The following is a 13,199-nucleotide window of genomic DNA, read 5'->3' as shown; positions in this document are numbered from 1 at the left end:
ATGAGGTTGCTTAGCATCACATTTAAATCCAAACCTTGTTTTGGAATGTTATGTCTGCAGATAGTCCAGCTAAATGCACCTTTAAGGAATGAAGGAGCAGCACTGAATCAGGTAAATGCACCTGATAATACAAAATATGTTATGGTGAACAACTGGATTGATGTTAGACTGTCTACACTACACAACAAACCTCTTTTACTTATTAAAGTAGCAGTGTCTAGTGTTAGGTTTACGTGTTTCCCTCACAATTTCAATACATGTGTCAGGTAAATGGAGGTGTCTAAACTCAGGAACCAAGCTGTTAAATTGGTTGTATGAGGTTGCAGGAAGAGACGCTGTCTCCATATCCTTGGAGCTAGTATGCACCATCTCGCAGAGTCTGTTCCGTCATGTTTGTTGATGTAAAACATGTCTGTTGTAATGAACACATTTTCCCTATTCAGCTGTTGTTGGAAAGCATGAAGTGCTCTGTAAACTACAAAACGTTCCCTAACATTTATGTGCTGTTTTGCCAGTGGGAGAGGCCATTGTTCCTTGCACCGTGGGTAGTAGGCAGTGGGCTCTCCATAACCTGTTAGCGATCCGTCCTTTGTGATCTTGAGGTGTGCTGGGGTGGTTGACAAATGGTTTTCCTTATAACACACTTTGCCTTGTCAGCCATTTTAAAGCCAACACCAGTCTGTGTGAAACCTTCACTAGATCGTCCGAAATATATACCTCTGCTTGAGACCACTGTTTTGCTAACCACTCTTGTATAGGACGCATGTGTAGCCTGGCGTGTGGCACAATGAAGATACAGGATGCCATCATGCCAAGCAGACGCATGACTTTCCTGACTGTTATTTGGTGACCAGTGTGAGAAACCAGAGGTGTTTCTCCTGGGTTATTCCCGGGGATCCCTGTCTCAGGTGGCCAGGACACAGCCATCGCTGTTGGATCCAGTTCCTGGGTGCGGACCAGTGGGGGAGGATCACCTGGGTAGGGGAACCTGGGGTTATGCTCAGGGGAATACCCCAGGTGAGATGCAGTACCATCACCGGAGGAGGGTGAGGGGTCAAAGTCCATGAAACTTTTATAAGGTATTCCTGCTCATCATCCCTTCCACCCATTGAACCCCCTTACCCAAAGTTAAAGCCAACAACCCATTTGAATCTGGTAAACTTGCTAAGAACCTCAACTCCCAAAATCCTCGTTTTCCTGGTTCCTATCCGAATACTCTTGGTCACTCCTCTCCTTGTTCGTTCAATTATTATTTCTGAACTTCCGTTCCTCTTTGACCAAACCCTACCATTCCCACAATTCCCCCTGTTTAATTTACGATCAAAATCCTCGTCATTCCCATTTGTTTCATAACCCCTACAAATCCTACCTTTCCGCGTTGCCTAAACACCTTCTAACTTTCCCCATTCTACCCAGTAGGACACTCAGATTCTCTAAACCCCTCTTTTTCCAAAACAAACACTTATTTTCACTGTGATAAAAAAATAGACTAATGTTAAAACTGTTTACCTGACATGTCCTAACCCAAGGGTCAGGCAGAGCCAGTCAATTTACCCAAATATCACACCCCTGACGGCCCTTACTTTTCCCCCCAGGGATAAAAGGTGGCGCAAGAGAGCACAGTACGAGCAAGGCAGACCGCACGATGAGACAGCTATCCAAACCCGGCAGTTCAAGAGGAGGAGAAAGGCAGCAAACATCGAGAGGCAGACAACGAGAGAGAAGACCTTGCCCTTTTCAACAAAAACAGCGAAACATCTGCAGAAGGAATCGTAAGACAGTGGACAATAGCCCAAGTGTGTTGCAGCAGATGTCAACAGTACACGCAGCGCATAGGCACTGATAGGCCAGAGGGAGGGAGACTTCTGCTACCGTGGTACTGGCCTTGACTCCAGCTATGAGGAAAGCCAATCGGTTCATCCCAGCCGGTGAGTCGAGAGGAGAACCGATAAGAACCAGGCTGTGATGAATGAAAGTTGCAAAGTTGCAGAACGAAAGAAGTTCAAAGAACTGTAAGATTGAAAAGGGGAGACCAGCTGCAGAAGGGGACCAGCACTACGTGGGTGCTTCTCCGAAAAACCCTGGTCCATCCCCATCTGAGTAAAACTACAAATACCAGAAGGCCATAGGAGAGCCGCCAAGATTAGTCATACAAGAGGTCAAGCAAAATCCCTGTACAGTTGAAAGTCTTTATAAAGAAAGCAAGGGAAGTGAATCCTACCACATGAGAAAGCAAGGGAGGCAAGGGGAGTGAATGCCACTAATAACCGAAAGTAAATGTGAATGTGAAGTTGGCAAGAGTGAACCCCGGAAGAGGGATGCTGACGAGAAGGGGGCAAACTCTAAAGTCCCAAGAAACAGTATGTTGACAAACGTGAACCCTGCCGAGGGATGTCCACTAGAACTGTTTAAAAAGACATTAAGATCTGTGAATAAAGGAAATGCCATAGTGGACCCGGTGGAGGGAGGCTGAAAGTATAAAGGGGTCTGTGCCCAGAAGAGGGGGACCCAGGGGTCAGCCAGTATCAACCTGATCAAGTGAACCTGAGAAAAGGAGGTTCACAGCGAACTGTTGAAAAGACTTTGTATGAGAAGGATAGAGAAAGATTGTTAAAAGCCATAATGAACCCGGTGGAGGGAGGCCAACAGTTGAGAGGGATCCGAGTCCGGACGAGGGAGATCCAGGGGTGAAGCCATCACCCAAAGTCCATTATGAGAAAGAACTGTTATTAATTTATGGCATACGGTTTGTGACGGGTCAGCACCCGGAAGAGGGGGACTTAGGGGTGAAGAATCCTCACCCTAAGTAAAACCAGGAAGAGAACTTTCATTTTGTTGATGGAACTTTTGTTTTGTGATTTGAATACGTCAGGCCCTCGAAGGAAAGGGACTTTCAAGGGAAACGAGTGTTGGCCATCGAGGCTCCTGACAGATTGGAACAGAACTGTCGACTCGTGCAGCATAATTTCGGGTCTTCCCCTGTTATAACCAGTCGTCCAGATAAGGGCACTCTGGAGTGCCATCCCTGCAAAGGTGTGCTACCATTACTGACAGTCCTTTTCTGAATACCCATGGGTCTGATGCAATCCCAAAAGGGATGTAATAGGTCAGAAGGAGGAGACAGACCAAGGTTTACCCTTTCAAAAGATTTGTTTTTAGAAATCATATGAAAAATGCCTAACTTTCTCTATTCTAAGGGTTTACCTACCTAACAAAACTAAACTAGGTGCTCATCGGCTGGTCTCAAGTCCATAGGAAAAGTCTGTATGTCCTCTGTCCAAACTAAACTACTCTGTCCCTACCATTATACTAAAACTAAAAACCAGGAGAATTACTTCCTTCTCTTGTGTGAGAAACCTGAAGGTGGAGAGTGGAAGTGGGACACTGACGATTGAGATGCGGTATCCCCCTTCTTATAAAACCTTTTCCCCATCCTACCACGTAGGATACTCAGAAGCTCTGCACTCCCCCTGCCCTTTCCGACACAAACACTTTTGCACACCACGAAAGACAACGGACTAACACTAGAGCCATTTGCCTGACATGTCCCAACACAAGGGTCGTGCAAAGTCACGCAATTGACCAGAATCATACACACACCCAACAGCCCTTTCCCTTACCCCACAGGGATAAAAGGTGGAGCACAAGAGCACACTACAAGCAAGGCAGACCGCACAATGAGACAGCGATCCAAACACAGCAGTTCAAGAGGAGGAGAAAGGGGGTGAGAATCAAAAGGGTGACAAGGAGAGAAGTGACCTTGCCCTTTCCGACCCAGACCCGCGGAGGCTCCGTGGAAGGAATCTTAAGACTGCGAACAATAGCCAGCGTGTGTTGCAGCAGATGTCAACAGTACACTGGGCATGCCTACGCTGATGAGCAGGACAGAGAGAGACGCCTGCTACCGTGGTACGTCCTTGACTCCAGATACAAGAAAAGCCAAGCTGTTCATCACAGCTGGTGAGTCGAGGGAAGAACTGTTAAGAAACTGATCTGTGTTGAACGAAAGTGCAAATGGCAAATTAAGGAAAGTTCAAAGAACTGTTAACATTAAGGGAAAACCAGCTGCAGAGGGGTCTGGCACCACGTGGTGCTCATTCAAGAGACTCTGGTTGATCCCACGTTTGTTGAAACTACTGTTGGGAAGGGAAGCTCCTTCTGACTCCCCTCGACATTCCCGCATGAAATGGATCTTGTGTTTGTCCAATGGTGGGAGACGTCCCCACGTTTGTTTATCTGTATATATGATTCAGACCAAGTATTAACAACAAGTAAAATGGTAAACAGAACCATTTGGTGAGACATGCAGACTCCATCTTGTGCCACCCGAAACGCCATCTTTCGCTAGGCTGCTTAATGATCTCTAAAAACCATCTCTTCCTCTGTCCAGCGCCGCACACAGCGGGCTCAGCCTCGCACTCCACCTCCTGGCAGTTCCGCACAAACCCCTTTCCGTCCAGTTGAAACCACCAGGTAAAGGCCAGGTTTTGGAAACAAAGAAAGATTTTACTACCCACACTTGTGCTAGTATAATATAAACGGAGGCAGAGGGCAACACCAACCCGATAGGCTTTGAGGCACTGCTGGTACACCTAGGAGTCATCCAGTGGCAAAATAAAACTCTTATTACTCTTACGGGAAAGAGTGGGGTCTGTGGCAGATGAGATCAAGGAATTATCAAAGAGAACATGGATGGATCCAAGAGGAGAAGAGAAAAAGGGGGGTGGGAATTAGTAAGGTTAGTAGTGACCTATCACCGGGTAGCACAAGGATGCACTAAGGACAAGAGGATGCACAGAACATTCCGTACTTCAGAGCGTCCATGGACCAAGCATCAACTCAGGGTCTGGGAAGTTATGTCCACGATCCAAAGGTGGAAACAAGAAGCAACACAGCAGTCAAGGAAATCCAAAAGCCAATCCGTAAGACAGAAACAGTTTGTTTTCAGGGATATTATAATACAAAGACCAAATCAGAATCCAAAAGGCAGTCCGGGACACAAAATACAGGGTCAAGAGTTTAGCTTCAGGAGACACGGAAAAAAACAAGCTGCCAATTATGTTCAATCAGAGGCACCAGCGCCATTGCAGGAACGTACTTTAAGTCTGTGTGGGCGGAAGAACAATGTGCTGATATCGTGCCGCATGTCGGGTAACCATGGTGACAGGAGGTTGTACCTGACGCGAAGGCGCAATGATTGGGGCATGCTGTGTGCATGCGCTGCTTCAGGGCAAACACCACAGCAACCACCAACGCTGCAAGAAGGGAGCTGCAAAACTATGATGATTGCGTAGCGGTCGCACTACAGAGCATTAGACCGTGACAGTCGGCCCAATACCAGGGCGCAGCTCTCGGGAGATTTCCCAGTGAAAGAGCCTTCTTGCTCCTCAGCACTGGGGCTGGGCGGATATGAGAACCCCTCAGACATGCGCCTGGCTGGTGACGGCCCGAGTGGCCCCTCCCGTCTAGCTGCCTGCCGGGGAAGCAGTCAACTGAAAGCCCTAGAGAAGAGAGAAAGACTGTTGTCCTGGCTGTAATGCCTGGAGCAGAAGGGCAGATTGTAAGACCCAAACATATCAGGAAAACCACTGGCAGGCTGTAAAACCTGGAGAAGAAGGACAGGGAGGAGAGGAAGATTGCTGGGTAGATTTTAAGACCTGGAGAGGAGTGGTGAATTTTGGAGGCTAATTGTAAGTCTGGATAGGAAAGACTGATTGTAAACCATGGAGACTGGAAGACACTGAAAGCCAGAGAGCAGAATACAGAAAATGAAGGAGATTGAAGCGGATACCAACAGCAGGTGAAGAGAGACCTGGCCACAGCTCCAGTCAAGAGAAAGATAGCAGAAGATACAGAAGGTAAAGCGTCCACAAGGTCAAAACCAGTATGGATTTAGTCGTCCCAGGGCGTTTGGTATGCCAGTGGTTTAGCCTTTTGCCTTTGCGCTCAGGTCAGTACACCCACACATGTGAGGTACCGTTTTCATCGGGACAACTGTGAGAATGTGGGAAGGTAGGACATGTATTGTTGCCGCGTGTTTCAGTGGTTTCCTGGTCACAAATATCGATTAAAAACCTGTTTGTAGGAGGCTAGGAGTCTTTAAAGATGTCTGAAAAAGGGTTGGAAAAGCCAACAGGCAGTATTGCAAGTATTTAAAATTTTAAGAACAATATGAGTAAAGTTCTAAGGAGACCCTCTCCCAATCCAACAACCTTTTGGGAAGCCCAGGCGAGGATCTGTGAATAAAACTCCACCGATCACAGTCAGGCAAAGTAGAAGTAGAGCAAGGACTTTACATCTGTTAAACACGGTGGAGGTAGGAGGGGAGGGGTAGAGCAGATAGGTTAACTCACCCTTGTACTCAGATTCACTTAGGGACAACTTCAGGGCCTCCTGAAATAGCTGGGCCTCTGTTCTTTGCGTTGTGGTTCTGTTGGAGGGGATCTAGTGGTTACTAATGCAGAGGAGGCCACCTTCGGCATCAGTATTTAGCTCTGGCTAGGTGGCAGTTCTGTGCTCTGGAGAGATGATTATTGCCACCGGACAGCTGAACAACCCTAGCATGATGAAAAAAAGGCCACCATGTTGTTGATGACCTCAGAGGACCCCAAGTGCATGATTCAGGCAGAAATCAGCAAAGATAAAATGGTCGAAATCGACCGTCATGGCAAAAACAAATTAGCGGTCCTGCACAGCTTTACTTCACATACAGTGGGAGGGTTCAAATCCTTCTAGATATTAGAGATTTATTGCCCCAAGTAAAGACTGTTTATATGTTCTAGTAAATGTAATGCAATGAGGCGTTTCAGTCCGCACAACTATAGATCTACATTACAGAGGCGTTGCTAGAGGGTGGCTCAAGGGGCTATAGCCCCGGGTCTTTTGGTTGTAGCCCTGGATAGAAGTTCAGGGGCAACAACCAAAAGGCTAGCTAGCCCAGAGTCCCGACAGTCCCGACAATAGCCTAGCCCCGGATCTTTTCCAGACCTAGCAACACCCCTGCTACATTAGGTTAGTATGCATCATGTAGTCTGAAAACATGAACCAATTTGGGTGTCTCAGGCTAGCCAGAATGAAGCATGAGTTGAAAGTTGTCTGACACAGATGTCCATGCTGGTCAGGGAAACAAAAACTATGCTGTGAGGTCCTTGTCGTATTCGAGAGCTGGAAGTAACAACTTCTCAGCTTCCATGCTAAGCTTCACCCTGTGAAAGGTATCGTTCTACACCCAGTTTAGCTTTCACACAACGTGTCAGGCTTTGAAGTCTTTGTCTACTGTCTCCAGGGCTACATTCCAGCGAATTATTACTACAATGGCACAGATCCTTGTTATTTGGATGGAAATGAGGCTGAAATTTAATCGAATCGTCTCCATTTGCAGGTGTACATACATTCAACTATTGGCAGCCACTCAATCAGTTGGGCGTGGCTTCTTTCAAATTTGGTGCCTCTGTTCCCAGTGTTTGTATCAGGATGTGCCCCAGACACTTCCATTGTCCCTGCAAAGACCTCATCCAGGAAATTACCCCATAAGGTGAGCATCTGTGCCCACAATTTAGTCTTAGGATGGCTGTCCTCCATGGATACCCGTCAACAAACAAGTGAGCCCAGGGAGAGCAGCACTAGAAAGCCGTCATTTGCTCACACAGATAAACATGGCAAACAGACTGTTGCCAATATATAGCCCTCTGTTTTAGTGGGATACTCAGACGAGCCATTCGCAGGGTACAGGAATGTCCTCAAACTACAAATCGCAAAACTGCCACTAACCAAGTCACACTGGATAATATCAGCTTACATGGTGTGCTCTCTCTGAAAGGCCAAAGGGGCATATCTTTACATATATGAGTCTTTGGTGAGTCCTCGGATTAGGCCTTTCCAAGAATAAAGTCAAGAAAGATAGGCAGGAATAAAGAAATAAGAACTAGTGCCTATCATTCCACTCTTAAAATCAAGCTGTATTAGGTAGTAGACCTGGCTTTATTTTCCTTCAATGGGCCTATTGTGTTAAACGTTTTGCAAGCAGCAATGACAATGAGGAGGAAACACTTGCAGAAACCCTGACAATAATAAATAGGGAGTTTACATGATTTATTTTAATATTAACTGTATTAATAATTGTCAATTGATTTCATCTCGTTTAATGGTTTTTGCTTTATCTTTCTCTTGGGACTGTCTAATTTATTTATATTCAAATCATTATGCATTCATTTTTCTTTTATCGTTTCTGGAATCACGTATATGTATTTTCTTTTTTAAAATCCGGTAACCTGTCTTGTTTTTAATTATTCACTATTGTAAATTATTGTTTTATGGATAGTGTAATATGAATAAACATATTTTGACTAATGCGCATCTGGGCTTTCTCCCTTAAAGCAGCATTTAATTCAAGGCATTTTAACCAGTGTTAAAGAGGTGGGCAGATACGAGGTAACGTTGAGGGAAAAATGAATGCTGGAAGAGGGGAAAGATAAGGAGGGAAGATAAAGGAGCATATGACCAACGTGATACACAGAGCATCATTTAGAGGTAGCGCTGATAGAAAGATGTTCAATGTCAGAGGGTCTACACCAGGGTAGTCCAACTCCAGACCTCGAGGGCCAGATCCATGTCACGTTTTCAGGACACCCTCATTAAAATTCAGGGGATAAATTTGCATACAATGATTCTAAATGTATGCATATTTTTCCTCATAAATATTAATGAGGGATATCCTGAAACCCCCTCAGGATCCCGGCACTCGAGGCATGGAGTTGGAAAACCCTGGTCTACACATACAGAGAAGGGTAAGAGAAAGAGTTGCACAAACACAAACTTCCCCTACCTTGTCTCTTTAGCATCTTGTAGGCATCTTTGATTTTGGATTCTTCAGGCAGAGCCAGCGTCCAGCTGAACAGCAGCTCCACCACTTTGGATTTCACTTTTTCAGACACCCTGTCGCCCAGATACTGATAGAAAAAAATACAATTAGAACTGTGAAGGCATCATGAAGTAAGACACAGACAACAGACTGAAAGTTCAAACTAAAAATACTTTATTAAATCAAATGTCCGGATTGTAGAATGCCTAACATGCCCTATCCTAAGGTGGGATTTCCCTACCTGAAAGAAACTAAGGAAAGTTTGAGTCAAAGAGTTCAACTCAAAAGTCTGTGTCCAAAACCTATACTTGTCCTCACAACTAAGGCTAAACAATGTGTAGGGATGTCAACAATAAAAGAAATAGTGTATAACTCAAAGTTCTGAGCTTCTGCCAGCTCCCAGTCTCTTTCAGCCTCCCTTTCCTAAGTCTAAAAGTTCCACAAAAAAGTCTCAAGATTACCTTTCTCTAGATTAAGGCATCACAGTTCCCAAGAATCATTGGGGTTCCTTTCCCCAATTCCAAGCAACATAGTTCAAACACAAAAGGTCTTGAGGCTCTGTTCCAAGACAAAGGCATGCAGTTTAAGTCTCAGGGATCCCTTCCCCAAGACTTCGCCACTACACTTGCTTCAGTATTTTCAAAAGGTTTCACACAACTCAAGGTCCACTTGACCCTCCTGCTGGTTTGCCTCACCAGTTCACTTACAGTGATTTCATTGGTTTGTTTCACAATGTGTTTGGTTTTCAGCATTCAGAGCACACTGGTATAGGTGAAGTTGTCAGACCAACATGGTTCACCCATCACTGGTCACGCAACCAGAATCACTGGGCTCTTCAGCCCACACAGGTTCTTTGGCACCGGCTCCTGGGCTCCAAATCACCTCCACTTAGTTCCTCTGTTGGCCTCTTGGCCTTATGTGTTGAATTACACTACTCCTGCCAGTCTTTGGCCTTGCCACACTGCATTCATCAACAAAAGTTCACTTTGGGGTATTTTGTTCCTGCCCCACACACGTCCGCCCCTTTTCTGTCATTCACTTTCACCTGGGCGGTTGTGTTATTTACTTTGTCCATAAAGGTTTCATTCCACTTAATATTCAATGTATTTAGTTTCAAGATTTCAATCAATTTGTTGTTCAGTATATTCAGTATTCAATATGTACTCATGTTGCCTAATTTTAAGTTTCCATTGAGTTCGACATTCATTATGCGTTTATTTTGCTTCATTTGAAGTTTCAATTTAATTCAGAATTCAATAGGCAATTGTGTTAATTTCACAGACCGTTACTTCATTTCAGCCTGATAGGAGCGTCCCAGTGCAAATGCCCTCCCCGACACTCTCATGCTTCAGACGTCTTCTTTTGGTGGCACCCACTGCTTCCTCTGCACTTCTGAAGCTGGGAAGTCCACCGCTACGAGCCCAGTTTGTCTACTGTGTGCTTACCGCTGCACACCAGCAACCGGAATGCTGCTTCACGAACGCAGGCAGCGTCCTTTCTTGTCATGGTGTTTCCGCAGCTCCTGCTGCTCGCTCAGTATCACAGCGGCTCATAGGCTTGGGGTAATGATCAGGCTTGCTCTTTTAGGGTACCGCACGTCCTCTGGGATATGTGCCAACGTCCAGGCTACTTCTACAGTCCCACCACTGCTGCCTCCTTTTTCCAAGGGTCGCCTGCTGGTCGACCCCCTCCTCCCCCACAGTCCTCCGGGCTGCTCTCTTTGGTGTTCTCTGTCTCTCATTTTATACACCTGCAACCACTCAACAGGTTGCAGGTGTGTTCTCGCCATTGTTTCTGCCTGAACTTTATTACAGGGACATGCCTGACTCTAGCATCACTTTGCAGGTATCTTCTTCGTCCCAGTGCCAGAGTGGTGAAACAGTGTAGTGTTCACTACTGTTAGTCGCCTCTTCCTCATCTCAGTACTGTCAAATCTCAAATACGGGGAAATGAGGGGTACAGTTTTATAGTAACCCATAAAAGTTGGGGGAGTGTTAGGTTGGTCCTTAACAGGAAAAGGGGTAAACCATGTCTCTCCTGTGTGCACCCCACTCCCAAACACCAAGGACGATCCACCAAGGTGATTGGTCCTCGCTTCTTCACCCCCAGGGTTGGGATCCAAGAGCGATAGCCTTTCCCTGGCCACCTGACAAGAGGATCCAGGGATTTTAGGAGTGAGAATACCCTCAGGTTTTTCACAGAGCTAATAAAACACAATGACGCTGCAGTGACATAGCTCATTTTGGCGACTGGATGAAATGGGGCCTTTTGAGAAATGCACTTAAATGTTTCAGGAATAGTAGCATGAAAGACGTTGTGGCAATAGCCAAGGTCCAGCCTTAGAGCCTGCCTATACCAACTTTGCCTACTGAAGAAATGTTTCAAACAAAGGTTTTCTTACAGGTGGGACATCAGTACTGTGGAGACCAAGAATTTAAAAGATATCAAATAAAGTTATATGAAAGGAGTGTGGTTGAGCAAGCCCTGTGAGTTAATGTGCTTCTGACAATCATTTTAAGGATGGAATGTGTGCTAGACAAAGTCCAGAAGGTGTTTTTCTGACACCACGGGAAATGACTGGTTAGTGTGCTTGTGACAGTTAAGAGATTAGAGAGGGAGAGAGGGAGAGAGAGGGAGGGAGATAGAGAGAGAGAAGCCTAGGAGTGGCTGTGTGACTGTGACAGTATGAGAAGTAACCATAGTTTTGGCAGTCCTATGGGTAAGTGTTCTTGTTCCAGTCCCACAGTGTGTGACAAAGTCACATTGGGTACCCCCTAAGAAACATATTAGGGCTCTGGAGACATGGGATGCGCACCAGTGGAACAAGACGCTAACTGGAGCTGGTATACTAGGGATTCCCTGTAACCACTTGCTCATGTCCTAGGGATTCATATTCTTGGGAATAGGTGGAGATATGGGCCAAACCTTACGTGGCAGCCCCAGAACTAGAAAGAGTTCAGAGTGTCTGGTTGTTCTATCCACAGATGGTAAGCTGATCATAACCCCTCCTTGCCAAATGTGTTATAGTAAAAACCCCAAGCTCAATGATCCACAATCACATCCTGAGAGAGTGTTCGGTCAGCAGAGATAAATTACTGCAGCTATGCCATGGAGCGCTCAGCAATTTTTCATGGGCTGGCAGAGCTTCCACAGACTGCTCACGGTTTGCGTACACACACAATCAGGAGTCCAGCTCACATCGTAAAGTTGCATGATCGATCAGGCACTTTCGACCTGTTATCAGGTTCTCAACTCTCAGCAGCCAATAGACGCCTACTAAATGAGCATAACCATATGTGGTATGGAGGGAAACTAATACAATTGAGAAAGTCAATAGGAACATGGGGCATACCCCATCACAGAAAGAGAGAAGGAAGAACTACTAATCCGAAAGAATATTAGAACAAGCATTGGCAATGCCAACAGGTTGGGCTTTTGTGTAGGCATGGGAAAGGCACTTGCCAGGAATAGCATAGTGGTATTAACCGGCCACTGATGGTAGCAGATGCAAAATGGTGCGAGTTCTCGGCCATCTAATGGTAGCAGGTGCAAAATGGTGTTAGTCCTCGCTCATCTAATAGCAGTCAGTGGCCCTCATCACGAGTTGGGCGGCAGCCCTTAAAGGCGGCGGTAACAGTATTACCACCTGGAATACTGCTCTCCCGATCACGACCCTGTAAAATTAGCAGCGGACCCAAAAGGGACTGGCGTTAATACAGCCTTTGTGTCATGACCGTTGCCCCTGGCCCTCACTGGCAAGTCAGCCTTCCAGTTAGGGCCAGGTCAAAGGCCTTAAAACCTCATCCAAGACTCTCTTGGCGTCAGTTCTGGCGCCTTTGGCACCAGACTCATAACCATCATGAAGACCAACATTAGAATGGGACTATTTACTTGGGACTATTTAACTTGGGGGGGTTCAGCCAACATGGAGGCAAACACATAGCTCAGTTACAAGGAACTGAGCTATGCGGTCTAGTATTTTGGGTGTGGCAGGCCCGGGACTATTTTACCTGGACTACTTTACCTGAGACTATTTAAACCACACCCAAACAGCAGAACATGCTTTACGTTATTTTGCTGTGGGCAGCGTAACGCTCACCGTGTCCAGTTTTTTGATGCCAGCTTACCTGAACCCAATGACCTGCAGAGAGAGAAGGAACACTACGAAATTTACCTGGAACAGTATCCTGACTTCAATCCATCGCCGACTTCAGTTCCACTCACCTGAAGGTACGAACTCCATCCTCTGGGACCGCATGCATCCTGGAATACCTTAACCTGGAAAGAGAAGAAAGAAAGACAGCATTAGTAAGCGTTTACTCTCATTTCCTCCCGAATG

General features: G+C 46.0%; 1 protein-coding gene across 3 annotated transcripts in view; it reads right to left on the bottom strand.

Moving 5' to 3' along the window:
- The window catches only part of GGA3 (golgi associated, gamma adaptin ear containing, ARF binding protein 3), a 1,381,263-nt gene that overhangs the window by 707,025 nt on the left and 661,039 nt on the right, over nucleotides 1–13,199 (bottom strand). For all 3 annotated transcript variants that reach the window (XM_069654818.1, XM_069654819.1, XM_069654820.1), the window contains one exon: nucleotides 8,825–8,948. In XM_069654818.1, the coding sequence (XP_069510919.1) occupies nucleotides 8,825–8,948 (124 nt within the window). The remainder of the gene's footprint in view (nucleotides 1–8,824; nucleotides 8,949–13,199) is intronic.

The sequence above is a fragment of the Ambystoma mexicanum genome, chromosome 3q (assembly GCF_040938575.1).
Source record: "Ambystoma mexicanum isolate Mex_15411 chromosome 3q, UKY_AmexF1_1, whole genome shotgun sequence".
Lineage (NCBI taxonomy): Eukaryota > Metazoa > Chordata > Amphibia > Caudata > Ambystomatidae > Ambystoma > Ambystoma mexicanum.
Note: the sequence above shows the minus strand (reverse complement) of the source record. Positions and strands in the feature narration are given on the sequence as shown.